We start from the raw sequence: 19,164 nt of genomic DNA, 5'->3' as shown, positions 1-19,164 counted from the left end.
CAGTTGAGGATGTATACTCCAAGGTCAGGCCAGTACAGATGTCTGAATACTGACAATAGAGACCAATAAACATGAAGTGTATTGGGTAACTTACCTAAAGAAGAAACTTTCTTTTTCCCCTAAAAAAAGAGAGGGTAGCCTTGGCTGTTCTGGAACTAGCTCTGTAGACTAGGTTAGCCTCAAACTCAGAGAGAGGTCCCTGACTCTGCTTCATGAGCACTGGGATTAAAGGCATAAGCTACCACTGCTAGGAAAGGAGGCCCTTTTAGATGTATGGGCTCAGTAGCAGAGTTTTGGACACCACTTTTTATGGTAAGGAAGTAAGATCATCTCATCTCACAGCAAGACAAGACAAGTTCTGTATCAATGACCAAGTCTGATGAGCACTCACCTTTCTTGAACTGACTTCTGCAGCTCTGTAAAATCCTTCTTGAGTGTCTGTATCTTGTCCTGGTGCTGAGACAGGTCTAGTGCAAAGCCAGAGGAGCCCAGCGCAGTAACTAGGTGTTCAAGAGTATCTAGGTTCTCCTTTTGGTCTTCCATTTCCAGAGTGAGCTCCTGTTGAGTAAGCAACATATTAAATTATTTGACCCATTATCTTACTTTTTAAAAAATTTTTCTGTGCATGTGTGTGTATGTATATATGTCGTGGTTTGTATGTGTGTGTGTTTTTTTTAAATATTTATTTATTATGTATACAATATTCTGTCTGTGTGTAGGCCAGAAGAGGGCACCAGACCTCATTACAGATGGTTGTGAGCCACCATGTGGTTGCTGGGAATTGAACTCAGGACCTTTGGAAGAGCAGGCAATGCTGTTAACCACTGAGCCATCTCTCCAGCCCAGTTTGTGTGTTCTTATGTGTGAGTGTGGGCATGCACATACCACACTGTGCATGTGGAGGTCACAGGACATCTTCAACTGCAGGTCTTCACTCTTCCCCCCCCCCCCCCCCGGCATATGCCCAGGCTAGCTGGCCCAAGAACTTACAAGGATTCTTTTGTTTTTGCCTCCCATACCCCTGCAGGAGCACTGGGATTACAGAAGCAAACTTGCATTCAGTTTTACATGCAAAAACAAACAAAAAAATCTCCAATTCTATTTAATATGCATGTGTTGTGGTAGAAACAATAGCACAATTTCAAAATTTTATTTATATAGTATATGAGGTTGTTGGAACCCAGGATTCTCCCTATAGGAAAGGAAGATACAAATGTGGAATAAAGGAAGAATCCTAAAGTGTTGTGTTTCTATTGGATAATTAGCATGATTTCATGATGTATTCCTAATAATATCTGATGACAGGACCTAGAAGCAATATTCCAGTAGTTTATCTATTTTATCTAGTGTCTAGACTTTGATTTCTAACCATTATTCCCTACCAAAAGCGGGGTTTCTTCAGGAAAACAACTGGTTTCAGGTATGAGACAAGGAAATTAGAAAGTACTCCTATGTTGATGCCAATATGTCAGAAGGACATAAGAACACAGCTTAAAGGGGATCCTACTGACTGAATTAGGTGAAACTTTTGCATACCACAAACAATGAATAATACTCATAATTAAACTCTCTCTGATATTTTTATAAAGAGAGAAAATAATTAGCAATTGGTGAATCAAGGAAGGCTATTACTTATTGAGCCATTCCTACTTTACTACAAAGTCTAAAATGACTCAAAATAAAACTAAAAAATTTAGGAACCAAAACAAAATATTAAGATCCTACTTAGAAAATGGAAAAAAGAAAATTGGGTAGGGCTGGTGAAAAGCCAGCATAGGTACTTTCTCTCATACCTGATGTGGTGGTTTGAATGGGAAATGTCCCCCATAGGCTAAGGTATCTGAACACTTGGTTCCCATTTGGTGACACTGCTTGGGTAGGTTTAGGAGGTATAGTCTTGCTGGAGGAGGTACATCACTGAGGGCCACTTCTGAGAGTTTAAAGCCTTTAACCACTTCCAGTCTCTCTCTGTGTCATGCTTGTGACTGAGGCTATAAGCTCTGCTGCCTGTTCTAGTTACCATGCCTGCTGTTTGCTGCCACCTGTTCCTGCCATGACAGACCCTTACTCCCTGGAACCTTAAATGAGCCAAAGTCAACTCTCCTTCTTTAGGTTGTGTTGGTTATGGTATGTCATCACAGCAACAGAAAAGTAATGTAGAAACCTGGTACCCTGTACCACATGGTGAAAGAGGAGGACTTATGCTAATTGTCCTCTGACCGCCACTTGCAATCCCTTTCCCATGAATGAAATGTGAAAAATAAAAGAGTAAGCTGAATAAACAAGGCAATAATGTAGGCATGTATGTGAGGTACTACAGATGCGAATGTGGGCTATCTAGAAATTCTGGAACTCAAATCGGCCACTCCTTACTCAGGTTAAATGTATACATAATATTATGACCCAGATATTCTACTCCTAGTGGTAGTTGATAATATTTTCATCTATTACTTCCAGTTCTGCCACTTCTAGATATATTGTAGGACTATTTTCCAACATCTTTGAAAGTTGGGTATGGGTATTTTAGCTGGTCTCTGACAGTATCTAAAACCTGCTTTGACTAATGAAATATAAATGGTTACGCTATGCACTCTTCCTCTTAAGAGATGAAACCATCAAAGCACATGTCAGAGTGAAGACTATATCAACCTGCATATGGTTATTATTACAGTGAGCTCATGAACCTGCTGATCTTGGAATGACCTTATATAGCAGAAGTGAAAAAAAATCCACACTTTTTCAGAATGGACAAACAACTTCTAGTTTACAAGCTGGGCCTCATAATTCAAAGGCAATGAAAGTAAAGTTTCCAGCATTACTGACACAGTCTGTGCTAAGTAAATGCTAGCTCTTTTCTTGCCCTTCCTTGTATTGTACCAAGATGGCAGGTATGTAGACTTACCTGGATCTGTTGAGAGAAATGTGCAATATCTTGATCTGGCTGATTCCCAGAGGCCAGCATACGACTTTTGTTTTCCATGAACTGCTGAAGCTTGCTGGAGAGCTGCTCAAACATTTCTGCCTGGGGCAGGAGCTTCTTTAGGTTGCTCTCTTTTTCTTGCTGCTGGTGCTGGAGCTGTTGGAAGCGCTGGCTCACCTCTGCCAGTTTGCCCTGCAGCACTGAGGCTGTAGTGCTGTCAGCAGTCTCCATGAACTGAGTGACCATCTCATGGGTGGCTTCCAAGCTGCTTTTTTGTCTAGCAATGTCTTGTTTCAGTTTCTGTCATCAAGAATGAGTCTGTCAGTTAGGGCTTAGTTACTCTAATATATCTGAGTCATTAATTAATAACTTTTAATAACTCCACGATCAATGAGATTGGGAGACTGTATGAACCCGAAGAACGCTACATCCTTTTAGTTCTCTATCCACCTCACCAAATTACTTTGATCCCATCACTTTTCTTTGGGTTCAACAGAGGTTTGGAAATCAGGGAGAAAAATTTTTCTCTCTTTTTTGTGGTGCTGAGGATTGAACTTGTCCATGTTAAGTGTATTCTCTACCACTGAGCTACACTCCCAGTCTGAGTGGCAGAAACATCTGCATGGATTAGTCAACACCTGTAAACCTTTTAGAAGATTCCTGGATAAGAATTATTCTCCTGTTACTTTTTCAAAGTTATATTATTACAGAAAAGACAAACAAGATTGAACTTGTCCATGTTAAGTGTATTCTCTACCACTGAGCTACACTTCCAGTCTGAGTGGCAGAAATATCTGCATGGATTAGTCAACACCTGTAAACCTTTTAGAAGATTCCTAGATAAGAATTATTCTCTTGTTACTTTTTCAAAGTTATATTATTACAGAAAAGACAAACACATCCTCTACTGTAACACTCAGGACAAAATCTTACCATGTTGTTGGCCAAGACTTCCTGGATGACTCCTGATGAGAGTGATGCCACCTGCTCCCCTTCCAGGTTTTGTTCAACTTCCCTCATGGACTGCAACAGGTTCTCTAGGCTTTCCTGAACACTCTGAGATTGAGCAATTGCCTTCTGCAGCAGGGCAGAGCGCTCAGCCAAGCTATAGGAGAGGCTCTGGAAGCGGCTGAATATGGAATCTGGAAGATCAAAGCCACAAGAAGAAACACTGGATACTAATTTTATAAGGTGTTTTGAAGAATAAAAAGCTGGGTGTGGTGGGACATGCCTGTAATCCCAGAAGAACTTGGAGGCCACCCTGAGCTACACAGTGAGTTCAATACTAGGTAGGATACATACATAGAAAGTCTCTTGATGTGGGATTTCCCTCTGTATGCTATGAGTATGTTTTATTATCACTGGTTAATAAAAAAGCTGCTTTGGCCTATGGTAGGACAGAATATATGTAGGTGGGAAAACTAAACTGAATGCAGGGGGACAAAGAAGGTGGAGTCAGTAGACTCCATGTAGTTGCCGAAGGAGAATGCCAGCCAGTCACTAAAGGAACAGGACATGTACCAAATAAGGTAATGCCACAGCCACATGGTAATACATAGACTAATAGAAATGGCTAGTTCAAGATGTAAGAGCTAGCTAGGAGCATGCCTAAACCATTGACCAAACAGTGTTGCAATTAATATAGTTTTAGTGTAATTATTCAGGTCTGGGTGGCCAGGAAAAGAACATGCAGTCTCCGTTTACAGTCTCTGGTATCAGGAAAGAAGGAAGGAAGGAAGGAAGGAAGGAAGGAAGGAAGGAAGGAAGGAAGGAAGGAAGGAAGGAAGGAAGGAAGGAAGGAAGGAAGCTCAGTAGTGTATGCCTTTAATCCCAGCATTCAAGATGCAGAGGTCTCTGTAAGTTTGAGGTTCCCCTGGCCTATATAATGAGTTCCAGGACAGTCATTGTTACATAGTGAGACCCTGCCTCAAATACAAAATGAAACAAAAATCAAACAAATAAAATACTCAGAAAGTAGAAGTATTTAAATTGCATACATTAATTAAAAATAATTCGTGTTAAAACAAATGGAATATTTTTGAAGTATATTAGTATAGGAGCCAAATTCAATAATTAGTTATTTGGCATTCAGTACGAGCCAGGAATTACGCAATATGCCAAGGACTAAAATAGTTAAGATAAAGTTCTGGTCTTAACAAAATGAAGACTGCAAATCAGCACTGGTAGAATAGACATAACAACTAACTATAAAAATCCCTGGGGGCTGGAGAGATGGCTCAGCGGTTGAGAGCACTGCTTGCTCTTCCAAAGGTCCTGAGTTCAATTCCCAGCAACCACATGGTGGCTCACAACCATCTGTAAGGAGGTCTGGTGCCCTCTTCTGACCTGTAGACATGCACACAGACAGAATATTGTATACATAATAAATAAATAAATAAATATTTAAAAAAAAAATCCCTGACTGTCATACTGGTACTAGAAGCACGTTCTAGAGGAACTCAACAATAATTATTTCTTATTTTTTGCTTTTTGAGTGACAAGGTGTGGTGGTTTGATGAGATGTTCCTTCATTGAGTCTTTGACACTAGAATACTTGATCCCCAGATGGGAAGACTAGGAGGATGGCCTTGTTGTGAAAGTGTGTCACTGAGGGCGGTTTTATTTAAGGCCCCCAAAGCCTCCTGACATGCTCAGTGCACTCTCTCTGTGTTGCTTGTGGTTCAAGCCATGAGCTCTCAGCTTTTCCTGCCAGCATGACTTTGCTCTGCCATCTGGGACTCTGGCCCTCTAGAACAGTAGGCCCAATTAAATGTTTCCTAAATAAGTTGCCTTGGTAGGAGTGTTTTTATCACAGCAAAGCAACTAAGGTACTGGATTAATGGTTAGGATTTGACAAAGGCCATAAAATCTCAGGTTTGTCTCCTTCCCTTCCTCCCCTTGACTCTTGGCAAGTAAAAAGGATAGATATTTATGGCATACAAATCATATTCTAGAATGTACACACATTATGAAATGACTGCATTAAGTTAGTTAACATGGTTACTTCACGTACTTAGCATTTTTCATGGTGAGAACATTTAAAAATTCACCCTCTTAATAATTTTCAGATATATAATGCATTGACTAAAAGTCATCATGCTGCACCTTTGGCTAAATCTTGAAGATGAACAGAATTTCATCACTAGTGGAGAACCCAATGAAATAAATGTTAGGTAACAAACAGAAGAAACTTCAAAGGCAGTAAAACTTGAGAATGGCAAGTTTACTTAGAAAATGAAAGAAGCATGGTACAAGTAGACAGCAGATACTGAAAGGGTTGAAGGCAGTGGGTAAGAGAGTTCACTGGAAAGTGAGCTCTGTCCCCTGCCCTTATCTTAGTGCTCTGGATACCTGCTGACACTGTGTGCTATATACTGCAAACCAAAGATCACAGTAGACCTAAGGGGGTAGGAGTACCGCTGCTGTGCCATACCTGTAGTTTCTTGAATAGGCCTGCGGTCCAGGGCTGGCTCTCCTTCAATTTCCATTAGGTCATGGGCTGCTTTCTGAAGCTTCTCTACAGGGACTTGGTGCTCAGCCAATTCTTCCTGTAACTGCTGCTTGTCCAAAACAAAAGCAAACAAACAAATAAAAAAACAAAACCCCCACATTTCAGTGAGTAATTAAAGGTGATTCTATTAACCTAAAATAGTAGCCAACCTTATAGAAATATTCTGTTTATCCACAGACATAGATATTAAAGAATTTATGAATCAGATCTTGCTTAAGCTACCTCAACTAATGCATTAGTATTTATTTTATTAGTTCCCTCTAAGTCATGAAATAGAAGACCTTGACACACAAACATGGTCTGCATCTGCTTACCTTTGTTGTTGCAAGCTGCTGTTGCAGGATTGCAGGGTCAGAGGCAACAGGTTCTGAGAGGAGCTTCTTCACACTGGCCTCACAAGTCAACAGCCATGCCTGCAGGCTGTCAGCGCTGCTCTGGAATTGCTGATACTGGCCTAGCAGCATGTTCAAGTGAGAGCCCAATCGTGTACACTATGCCAAAGGAAGAAAGAAGCCAAAAGGTAGCAGCTTTCAGAACAGTGTTCAAAGAGAGAACCCTGTCCTTTGGGGATGAGGGGGAGGTCACTGCAGCTTCACACCACGGTTTTAGTGTCTACAAGCAAGTTCGTCATTATTTCTACTAGACTACTCATCTCACCCTTTCATGTCCCTGGGAAGACTTAATGATTTACATGAGGTGCCGCCAAAGAAACATACATCAGACTGTAGGCAAAAGTCAGGAATGGAAGGTAAAAAAATGTTCCTTTTGGGAGCTGTTGACAGGGAGTGGTGTGTAGATTCTCAACTTTAGGAGGAACAAGGATTTTTTTTTTTGGGGGGTGGGGGCGTTTGCAGGAAGATAAGGATTCATCCTAGAACACACTGTATAGGAATAAATAGTTGGTTTAAATTTTGCTGTGCTATGCCTCTGATAAGCCCAAGACATTGGTCAGGACACAGGAAGATGAGCACCTCTCCCTTCCCCAATGGTGAGATACACATTCCAACACTGATGGACTAGGTGTTAGACCATGGGCCCATAGTCTGCATTTATTGTATAGCTCATGAAACCAATTTGCTTATGGTTAACACACGGTGGCCCATATTCTGAGCCTGAGAAACTTTTAAACATGGTTGTTTGAGGACTGCCATGATTGTTTCTCTGGAGGTTGATGGGGGTCTCCCCTTACCTTAGAGTGGAGCGTGCTATATCTTTCTGTTGCGTCCTTCAGCTTTTCATTCACTAAGTTTCTGGTAGCTGATGGTTCCTGGCCTTCCTCAAAATTGTTTTCTGTGTCTAAGACTTTCTGTCCTGAGATAGTCACAAATCTCAAGTCTCCTTTGTGGGAAATGACATCCTCTGAGAAGCTTCCTTGCCACTTTAGCAAGGAGCACAGGGCTTCAGGGCTGCTGCTGCCCTTATGCATACTGTTCAGCTCATTCTCAGATCGTTCTAGCCAGCTGTCAAATTCCCTATGGTCTTGCAGGAACTTCTGTAGTTCATCTCGCAGTGTCTGCGTCTGCTTCAGCTCTGCCTCTGACTGGGCCAGGGAAGCTGCATATTGTTCCTTCAGTTCACCTAGTTTCTCTTGTAGCTTCTGTCGTTCCTCAGGTGTAAGATTGTGACCATGTTGGTCCAGGAAGGCCTGAGCTGACTGGGTGGCCACAATAAAATTCTGCTGCTGAGACAGCAATTCTTGGTGACGTGCCTGGTGAATAATCACCCCAAAGATGATTGTTAGTGGGAAAATGTGAACAATTGGTTATTTACAGCTAGAGGTGGAGCAATTTCCACCTCTGTTTCAAAATGTCACTCACTGTAGGACCAAGTGTGGCAGTATATGCATTTAATCTCTGTGAGTTCAAGGAGAACAAGAGCTATATAGTGAAGTGAGACCCTATTGCAAGGTAGATAATATCATATTTAAGATGAGATATGTGAATGTCAAAAGATGTTACAGGTCCCCACTAAAGTTATGGAATGAGTTAAGGGTCAGATATGATAAAACTCTATATTGAAATCCTAAGAATAGACAAATAAAAGAATATATTAAACGTGGGAGTGGTGAAGAATACTCTTTAGAGAACGTGAACTCTAAGCTAGGATCTGAAGAATAAAAGAAAAAATTAACTATGAGCCATGCCTTCCTTTATGTTCAGCAGTTAAGGGGAAAGAAAATTCTAAGAGCACGCAGGAGTTCAGGAGTGTGAGAGCTCGGCAGCTGGAGACTCAAAGTGAAGGAAGATGAAGGATGAGGTCAAGTAAGCAGAAACAGATCCTAGGAGGGTGGTAATAATGACAGTAACCCATATTAAGAGTTTGGACTTAATCTGGAAGGTAAAATAAAGTTATGTGAAGATACAGCATCTTACAAATAAGATGGCTCAATATGGGAGAACAATAGAAAAAAATCTAGGATAGTTATTAGTTTGGGACGTTAGGAATATGCAAAGAACAGGTTGGATGAACAGGCAGGTAAGGTCAGGCTGCAGATTACAGACAAAATTTGTTTTCAAGGAATTTGTCAATACTGGTATCTGGTATATAGACAAGGGTATCCAAGAAAAACGTATTGTTTTGGGGTATAAGAGTTTCTATATATGTACATGAACAAGTGCATGCAGGTGTAACCAGAGATCAATTCTGGGTGCTGTTCCTCAAAAGCCACACACATTATTTTTTTTAGTTACTTTCTCATTTGGACCTAGAATCAGGCTAGGCTGGCTGGGACCCCCACATGAAGTCCCCATGCTAAGATTCTTAGCATGCCCCCACTATGCCACATTTTAACATGGGTTCTGATATTCAAACTTGGATCTCATGCTTGTGTGGCAAATAATTTACCAACTGAACTATCTTCTCAGTACCAGGAAAGTATATTACAACAGAAAAAAAGAGGCCTGGATCTACCTGGAAGGATAACAGTATCTCAAAGGCTGACCATAGGAAAAGAAGGATAATCAGGATGAAAAAATGCTAGAGAAGTCAAAGCAGAAAGCATTTCAAGAGAACAGTTGCCGGGCAGTGGTGGTGCACATCTTTAATCCTAGCACCCGGGGGTGGGGGTGGGGGGGGGCAGAGGCAGGCGGATCTCTGTGAGTTGAAGACCAGCCTGGTCTACAAGAGCTAGTTCCAGGACAGGCACCAAAGCTACAGAGAAACCTTGCCTCAAGAAAGAGAGAGAGAGAGAGAGAGAGAGAGAGAGAGAGAGAGAGAGAGAGAGAGAGAGAGAGAGAGAGAAGAGAGAGAGAACAGTCACCAGGAAGTGGTGGCACATGGGAGGCAGTGAAAAGTGGATCTCTGTGAGTTCGAGGCAAAGCTACACAGAGAACAAAACAAAACAAAAAGAACAGTGTCCAAGCTGCTGTGATATCAAAGACACAAACTAAGGCTGTGATCAGTTTTCTAGAGTGAGACAGTTCCTTTCTAAACCCATCAAAGACAAGCCAATGTCCTTACCTTCATTAACTCATATTGCGTGTCCAGTTTCTCTGGTACTTGGTTCACCTCCACACAACCATCGGGGGCATCCAAGGCTCGTTTTTCAAGGCTAGCTCCAGAGAGTTGCTCCATTCCTAGAAGGCTGGCCTGCGGCTGTCTTTTAGATGACTCCACAGAAGTCACCCAATCCAAGAGAGCATCAATCTTCCTCCTGTTCTCTGCCAGCTCGGTTGCTGCTTTACTCTGAAACCCAGAGGTACTCCAGTGAGAACACCATTGGCACTCCACTGTGCGAGTACAGGTTGATAAGGCAAGTGGGAGACGAGGCCAGTGCTAAAAAGTGATGCTCTGTCCTGCTGTAAAATCTTTCCATGCAACAAAGAATGGGAATCTTCTAAAACTTGTGAAAATAGTTATTTAAGATAAACTCCAGCATTCCTCAATAGCAGATTAGCTTAAAGAAAAATAACCAAAAATACCGCAATGAAATGGACAAACGTCAGAATTTAGAAAGGTCCTGCAAACGCAGCACTATTCCTGGATCCTTCCTAACTACACAAAGGAGATGCCCTGGATCCTTCCTAACTACGCAGAGGTGACACACTTGGTGGAAGAGTAAGGTATGCCGTAGGTACCATTCTTATCTGGCTATTCTTTCCTGAAGACAACTGTCACCTTTATCACAGCCAAACTGAGCACTTAGTTGTTAAATTTGCCTTTCAATTCTACTCTCTAGTTCTTCAAGTATTTTACTTAAAAAGGCTACACTAAATCAGGCAGAGTGGCACATGCCATTAATCCCAGCACTCAGAAGGCAGAGGAAGATGGATCTCTGTGAGTTCAAGGCCAGCCTAGTCTACAGAGTTGTTATACAGAAAAACTCTGCCTTGGAAAAAAGACAAAATAAAAGCCCAAAACCAAAATAACAAAAAAAGGATGTGCTAAGATGTATATTCATATATTTTTTAACATTCATCTTTGTGTAGCTCACTTCTCCTTCCCATGATTTCTACTCTCCAATTAGTATAGGAGTATACAGCCAAACAAAGGATCCAATTCAACCCTTCAACCCGCCAGTACTGAGTAAAACCATTCAAGACTTCACCTTTTAGTTTTGCTTTTCAGTTTCTCCTAGTCCCACAGTCCACACTGTAACTATACCGCCCACCTGGGAATAAAGCCTATAACTCCTAAAGATCCTATAGATATTTTTCTAATACTCTCAGGTCATCAATCAATATTCATGCAAAAAGCATACCATCTGCTTTTTCTTACCCAGCCTAATATCGCATCTAAGCTAAAGTACAAACTATAGATTAAGCAAGTTTTCATTTTGTTTTTAGTAGAATATACTTTTTACCAATCACTCCTGATCTGAACTCCTGGACACTTTTGGTAAAGAAAGACCAACTCATGTACCTGCTCCTAAAGTGTTCTTCTGTGACTCTAAAGGTCATCCAGCTTCTATCCTGGCATAAGATTTAACTTTGGAAAACAATCAAGTATGGCAGATTGGTACCTTCTCTGTCTCTTGCTGTAAGGCTGACATCACTGCTTCTTCCAGCTCCTTCTGAGCTACCCGTGTCCTTTCCTGGAGAACCTCATATTGCTCCTTAGCCTGATGAAGTTTTTCTCGAAGAGACATTAACTCTTGGGGGCTCAGCTTGCTCTGGTTCTCTTCCAGGAACCCTTCAACGTCTTTGACAGCCGAGGCAAATGAGGCAGAATGATTCTGAATATCATCCTGCAAATCCTAGCAAAGAGAAACAAAGATGACTGCGTTTATTTTTAGTTCTTTCAAGTCTTCTAATAGAATAAGGAGGACACACACACACACAGTCTCTGATCTTTTGATAAGAGTTTACTTATAGTTTATACTGAAAGAAAAAATTAATATATTTAATTTTCCCGCAAACATTCAGTGTTGAATAGTAGAGATTTTTACTTGGCGATATTGTCTTCAAAGAACAAACTAACTTCCTTCCTTCCTTTCTTTTTCTTTTCTTCTGTCTCCCCCTACCCCCCAAGATAAAGTTTCTCTGTGTAGCCCTGGCTGTTCTGAAATTCACTTTGTAGACCAGGTTGGCCATGAACTGAGAGATCCACTTGTCTCTGGTGGGATTCAAGGTGCACACAACCACACCCAGTAAGCATCCTTTCAATGAGATCCTACTGACTTGTAAGTTCCTTCTTTGGAACCCATGTAAAGACAGAAAAAGAAAACCAACTCTACACTGCTGTCACTGGCCTCTAAAAGCATGATGTGGGGCACACATACACAAAGTGGAGGTGGGAAGACAAGAGACACATCTGCAATTATGATAAATAAAAAAGAACTTTAAGATTTAAACATTCTTGGGGCTGGAGAGATGGCTCAGAGGTTAAGAGCATTGCCTGCTCTTCCAAAGGTTCTGAGTTCAATTCCCAGCAACCACATGGTGGCTCACAACCATCTGTAATGAGATTTGGTGCCCTCTTCTGGCCTGCAGGCATACATGCAGGCAGAACACTGTATATATAATAAATAAATTAAAAAAAAAAGATTTAAAAATTCTAGATTTGCAAAGTGGAAGAAATTAAAAAAACTTAAGTGATGGAAACTCGCTCCTAGTAGACATGGTGGTTATCCTTTAATCCTACACTGTAGGGGAAGTGGGGAAGCAGGGACAGAGGCAGGGGAATCTTTATGAGTTCAAGGCTAGTTTGGTCTGCACATCAAATTCTTGGCCAGTCAAGGTTCCTGTCTTCAAACAAACAAACAAACAAACAAACAAGCAAACAACAAACAAAATGATGTGTGGAGGTGGGGGGGGGAAGGAGGAGGGAGCTGACTCAGCAGTTAAGAGCATTTGCTTTTAGGGAGGACCTGGGTTCAGTTTCCAGGATGTATATGGCAGCTCACAATCATCCATGATTCCAGTTCCAGAGGATCTGACACCTCCAAGGGCATTGACACATGTCGCCATATAAACACATGCGGCCATATACACACGTGCAAGCAAAACACCTACACACAGAAAAAAAATCTCACTTCACCTTGCTCTACCCAGTTTGAGATGTGAATAGCTCCTTGTCTAGTTCATCCAAGTTGTACATGCTACTTGACTATTAGACACATAGTAGTAGACTCAGCTATCAGGTCATCTGCTGTATGATGGTGCTTATACTCCAAGAGTCCTCATTTCATATAAAAGTGGCCCCAAAGGACAAGAATAGTGATGATTTTTATTCTAGTATATTATAATAATTGTTCTAATTTAGTTATGGATGTATCTTTCATTGTGCCTAATTTATAAATTAAACTGTGTATGTTCAAGAATAATACATATGTTCAAGAACAATAGTTTACTGATACCTGTTTTCAGGGACTGACTGGGAGACTTGAAAAGTACCTACTCCTTTCTTTAGGGTTTAACTGACAGGAGAGACTACTGCATTCTCCTGGTTATCACCTTTTCTCTCTGTGTGGCCTACAAATCCAAGAAGATGAGAATGACATCAATGTCTCCGATCAGCACTCTCAGAGGAAGGGACTTCTTCCAGTTTCTGACCGTGCTGTGTTCAGTTCCCCTCCTACCTTAAGCCTGCTGTAGAAGCTTCTGCCTGGTGTACCTTCTGCCTCCTACCCCTTTGTGCACTAAGCCCTATATATCCTTCTCAGTTTAAATGACACTATTTGAAGTAATCTTTCCTGGCACCCTACAGAAAACCCTAGATTGTCTTTCTGGCATATTTTCATGTAACTTTATACATGTAATAGTTAGCAGTTTGATGCCTTTTTTGTGATAGTTTGTGTGCTTATCTATCTCTTCCACCAAACTGTAAGCTTTCATGAGGGTAGCAATGTCTGGGTTAGCAATGATGTTGCTACTAAGCACTGTTATGGAGCCTTGACAAACATTTACTCACCTTCAAGCCCCTTTGATCTTTCTGCAAAGCAGAAAGCTCTTGCTGAGAGGCTCCGCCCTGGTGTCTCACCAGAGCTCTTTCTGCCTGTCCGACCCAGCTGCGAAGGTCCTCCAGCTTCTGATGGCAGGTATTTTGTTGCTTCTGCAGAGACTAATTAAAATGCAGAGGAGTCAAGAAACAATCAACTTTCATTTTACAGATACAAGATAATTTCCTGAAATGTAAAACAGGACAATTATATATCAAAGATGGAAAGGTTGGTGGAAAACAGGGAGAGAAAAAGGCACAGAAGTCATATTCTGGAAGCTCCCCTCATCTGGGCTGTCTGTCATCTGGTGTGCAGTTGGAATAATAGTCAATGACAGTTGCAGAGATGTGTTCCTAATGCGGATTAGTTTAGAAGCTCCTTTGGAGACTGCTATTATCATTTTTGGAATGGACAACAATGAAAACCACACATGGTGGTGGTGGTGATGATGTCTTTCTGAGAAGTTCTTCCTTTGGAACAAGAGGATATGCTGCAATTTATGTCAGAAATGTGGAAAAGTGTAATCAGAACAAAAAGTGAAAACTCAGGAGTTTGGATAATTGATAAGCTAAATGAGGTTCTTAATAATTGAACTGATTTTATAAATCAAATGTCTTAAAACTGCATAAGACCGTTAAATAGAATGATTACATGGCAGAGACAAGAAGTGTGGTTTGGCTATTTTGAGAAGAAAACTGCCCAAGAATAGCAACTGTCTTAGTCTTTTGGGTGTCTATACTAATACCACTGGAAAAGTGAGGCCCAGGGAGGGGGGGGGGGAATATGTTTCCATGCCTGATCCTTTCCCCATCTCTAAGGTCAGTTTACGACACTAGAGTACCCGACTGAGCAACAATTGAGCATGATGTGTTTTTCCTGATAATCGTTCTAAAAACTGTTTCTGCCAGACTGCCTTCTGATGGCGTTCTGATGTCACAATCACCTGCACTTACAAACAGGTGCCCACACTGGCCCTCACTCCCCCCCCTTTTTTTTAAGGAAAAACAGAAGGGCACTGGAAGAGAACTCCTAAGAGTTCTTCAGCTGTGAGACAGGATCTTCATGGGTTAGGATGAGTGCAGACTGAATCTGAAAAAGCAAAGCAAACAAGTTAACGCACACACATTCAGAGCAAATACAGAGAGAGGCAGTGTTTCTGACAAGGTTAATGCATACCGTGAAATTAATTCCATGCTTAAAATGTTCACATGCAATTTTATTACCTGCTGCAGTTAAGCTTAAGGTGGCTCAAACCAATGTGCTTTACTAATTACACACAGGATAAACTAGACTATCTAAATGATCAGGTAGGAGCATTATACGTGCTCAGGTATGGAAAGCGACCTGAAAAACTTATCAGGATTTACTTCAATTTCAAAATAGTTGAGATAATTAGACAGTGCCAGGGGACAGAGGCACAGATTAACCTAATTTTCTTTAAGTTTGATCCAAAAGCTCAACTATACTTTGCATAACACAGGAGCCCTTGAGACAGATTTTCTGGGGAACATGACAATTCTACTCTCATTTTGTTACATACCAATTTATTCAGATAGCAGAAATGGCAAAAGCATTACTCAAGATAGTCTAAAGTTATAATGATACTAAAAATTGAATTATGTAAATTTAAATTTTGCAAGGTGAGAGATAAGCTGGGAAATGGTAGGACTATCATCAGATTTTAAAAAAAAAAGAAAGAAAAAGAAAGGAAACCATCAACCCTGTTTTTGTACACTATGTTGCATGGTGAAAAACTGGTCACTTCAGCACGTAGAAAAATAAAGTGCTAGAAAATAATAACATAAATATTCTCAAAACAAGGTTAGGCATGTTAATGCCTTTAATTACAGCATATGGGCAGAGGCAGGGGCATCTCTGTGAGCTCAAGGCCAACCTGCTCCACATAGAGTCAGCCTAGGCTACACAGTGAAACACTGTCTTAAAAACAATATTATTCTAATTCAATATTTCTACCAGATATTTGAAGACTGTCAAGAAATCTTATTTTGAGTTATTTTTTAAAAGTCTTTTAATAAAACTGACTTCAGAGCCATTCTTGTTCAGAGCTCAGAGTACTGAGATGCTCTTCATAGTCTCAAATGAATGCTGAGAAAGCAGCAGGTAGAAAGGGCTAGCTACAAATTTTGCACGGCAGTTGAGACAATGGGACATAGTAAGAGTAGCGTCTCACTAAAATGAAAACACTTGCACATGCAATTCGCACAAAAACATATATATTCTCTTACACACATAAAACAAGAAAAAGAGAACAATTCTTTCTCAGGCCAGGTCATACTGGCCTGGAAGGACATAAAATTTTGAAGCTGATAAACCCAGGTTCCCAGATTCATGATCGTTGGAGATAGGTCAGAAAACCCCCAGAAGACATCCCCATAGACAACTGAACTCAGTTGCTGGTTCAGTCTGACCTTAACCTGAACTTCTTGCTGGATTTGCTGAAGATGGCCCTGCAATGCATCCATCTGAGCTGCAGTCTGTTCCACAAGGTCCTGGAAGGACCTCTGTAATTCATTCAGAAACTGCAGCATCTGTTGGTTCTGCTCAAGAGATAGATCTTGTGCATGCTCAGTGGTAAAGAGTTCAACATCCAAAGCAAGAACGTCCAGCTGAGATTTCCTTTCAGCTATAGACTGTTTTATAACCTAAGGCAAGCAAGGAAAAAAAACAAACGGAAGAAAATAACTTTTATTTCTCTAGTCATGGAAAAGTTACTGGTTTTGAGAATTAAAAGATAACCTCATATTTCATAACTGGTATTGATGACTACAGGACCAGAGTAGCACTGCAAAGATCATTTTCTGTTCTTTACAAATTCCCCCAAACAAGGCACTAATTGCTAGAATGCTTCCATTACTGAACCCAGCTTTACAATTCAGCAACCTTTCAATTATTTATGCTAACAGAATTATACTATTGCTAGCCAAAATATATATGACTTAATCTTCTCATTTATTTATTTTGGTAGAGCTGGGGATTTTGTGTATACTGGATAGCTAGTGTATCACTGAGATACATCCCAGCTCCTTTTGTATGTCTGGTTTATTTTAGACAGGGTCTTATTAAGCTGTTCAAATTGGCCTTGACTTTTAGACATTTAGACATAAAGCAAAGAAAAACCAGCCTACAATTCACAACCCCAGAGAACCTAGACAACAATGAGGATCTAAACTACATGGAAGTAGAAAAAGATAAAATCTCCTGAGTAAATTGGGAACATGGGAACCATGGGAGAGGGTAGAAGGGGAGGGGAGAAGAAAGGAGGACAGCAAAGAAAAATATATAGCTCAATAAAAACAATAAAACAAAACAAATAAACAAACAAAACAAATTGGCCTTGAACTCATTTTATAGTCCAGAAAGGCCTTGAATTTGTGATTCTCTCAGCTCAAATTCCCAAGCAGCTGAAATCAGAGGCCCATGCCACAGTCCTAGTTTAATCTAATAAATAAACAAACAAACAAAAGTTTTTAAAAAAATACAACATCAATTTCTGATGTAAGATTCTGGGCTGGAGATACTGCTATTCCTGAGGACCTGGGCTCAATTCCCAGAGCCCATATGGTGGTAACTCTGCTTTAGGAGATTCAGTGCCCTCTTCTGGCCTCACCATGTGCATACCACAAACAGACACACATGCAAGCCAAACATCTTGCATGTAAACTTAAGCATCTATATTTATTTAATTATAGTCCAGTCTTGAGAAAGCAGGAAGCTTACTTGGATTCACTAAGCCAACTTTACTTTTAGGTGGCTGGAGAGAATCAGTGGTTCAGAATACCTACTGTTCCAGAGGACACTGAGCAGCTCAGGACAGTCTATAACTCCAGTGCCTGAGAATCTGACTTCCTTTCTGGTGTGCCACAAACAAACACCCAGGTCCCCAACACATATACATAATATTTTTTTTTAAAAAAAAATCTTTGTATTAGCCGGGTGGTGGTGGCGCACGCCTTTAATCCCAGCACTTGGGAGGCAGAGGCAGGCGGATCTCTGTGAGTTCGAGACCAGCCTGGTCTACAAGAGCTAGTTCCAGGACAGGCTCCAAAACCACAGAGAAACCATGTCTCGAAAAACCAAATAAATAAATAAATAAATAAATAAATAAATAAAAAAACCAAAAAAAAAATCTTTGTATTAAAAAATATTTATCTTCTCTTATTTTATGTGTATGGTTGTTTTGCTTGCATGTATGTCTGTGTACCATGTGCACACAGAGCCCACAGAGGCCAGAGAACATCAGATCCTCTGAAATTGGAGTTAAAACTATGTGGGCACTTGAAATTGAGCCTGAGTCTCTAGAAAAGCAGTTAGTACTCTTAATTGCTGAGTTATCTCTCAAGCCCCAGAATAAAATCTTTTTTAAAATTGATTTATTTATGTGCATTGGTGTTTCGCCTACAAGTTATCATCTGTGTGAGGGTCCCAGATCCCCTGGAACTGGAGTGACAGACAGTTGTGAGCTGCCATATAGGTGCTGGGAATTGAACCAGACCTTCAAGAAGAAAGGTCAGTGCTCTCAATCACTGAGCCATCTCTCCAGCCCCCAGAATCAAATCTTAAAATCTATGATAATGGTGTTGGTGTTGGTGTGTGTGTGTTAAGTGTATCAACCCAGATGCACTCATGGCACTGCTGGAATACGGAGGTCAGATGACAACGATCAGGAATTGGTTCCCTCCTTCTACACCCAGTTCTGGGTATTGAACTTAGAGGGGAGAGGACAGAAGAGAAATAGCTCTATTTCCTTTTTACTTTCTAAAGAGTTTACAAGGTGACATTCTTCTGTAACACAAAATTCATGACCTAGTACTAAGAGCTGATACACTCTAGGATATAGCAACAGAGAGAACAATGCACTGAACAGAACAGTAACAAAAGAACAACTGACGAAGACACACGTGGGCACATACGTCTATGTAGCTATATGCCATAGTTTTAACTTCCTTTCACTGGTTAGTAAGAAGAACCATTAGTTTGGAGCTTATGAAGAAGAAAAAAAATCTCTCTATATCAAGTTGTCTAGGATTGTGACCTCTAAGCTAAATCTGACCCATAAAGACTGGTGTTACAAGGCACCATCTGGCCTACAGAAAAAGCTTGGCTACTCACACTCTAGGTCAAAGGTGAAAATGTCTTCAGAAATTGTGCAAGATTGGATACTATCAAAAGAGAAAGATGAAACAGAGCCCAGAAACACAATACAAAAAAGATACAAAGTTGGTAATATAAAGTTACTCTTGGTACTCTCAGAGAATAACTGAGAGAAAAAAAGAGTCACAGGGCTTGAACCTCTAGGAGCATAAAAATCTTAAAAATTAAACATAATCGATCTCA

At 40.6% G+C, this 19,164-nt stretch overlaps 1 protein-coding gene across 11 annotated transcripts in view; it reads right to left on the bottom strand.

The window, feature by feature from the left end:
- The window catches only part of Macf1 (microtubule actin crosslinking factor 1), a 345,446-nt gene that overhangs the window by 95,858 nt on the left and 230,424 nt on the right, over positions 1 to 19,164 (bottom strand). For 7 of the 11 annotated variants that reach the window (XM_057784472.1, XM_057784473.1, XM_057784479.1 and 4 more), the window contains 9 exons: positions 13,782 to 13,931; positions 11,392 to 11,625; positions 9,891 to 10,115; positions 7,621 to 8,139; positions 6,746 to 6,922; positions 6,354 to 6,477; positions 3,854 to 4,062; positions 2,903 to 3,220; positions 392 to 558 (listed from right to left, as the gene is read on the bottom strand). In XM_057784472.1, the coding sequence (XP_057640455.1) occupies positions 392 to 558; positions 2,903 to 3,220; positions 3,854 to 4,062; positions 6,354 to 6,477; positions 6,746 to 6,922; positions 7,621 to 8,139; positions 9,891 to 10,115; positions 11,392 to 11,625; positions 13,782 to 13,931 (2,123 nt within the window). Of the gene's footprint in view, positions 1 to 391; positions 559 to 2,902; positions 3,221 to 3,853; positions 4,063 to 6,353; positions 6,478 to 6,745; positions 6,923 to 7,620; positions 8,140 to 9,890; positions 10,116 to 11,391; positions 11,626 to 13,781; positions 13,932 to 16,238; positions 16,473 to 19,164 lie in introns of all 11 variants that reach the window. The other 4 variants (XM_057784478.1, XM_057784470.1, XM_057784468.1 and 1 more) reach the window with 1 other exon arrangement.

This window comes from Chionomys nivalis, chromosome 11 (assembly GCF_950005125.1).
Source record: "Chionomys nivalis chromosome 11, mChiNiv1.1, whole genome shotgun sequence".
Lineage (NCBI taxonomy): Eukaryota > Metazoa > Chordata > Mammalia > Rodentia > Cricetidae > Chionomys > Chionomys nivalis.
This window is presented reverse-complemented; position numbering and strand designations above follow the sequence as displayed.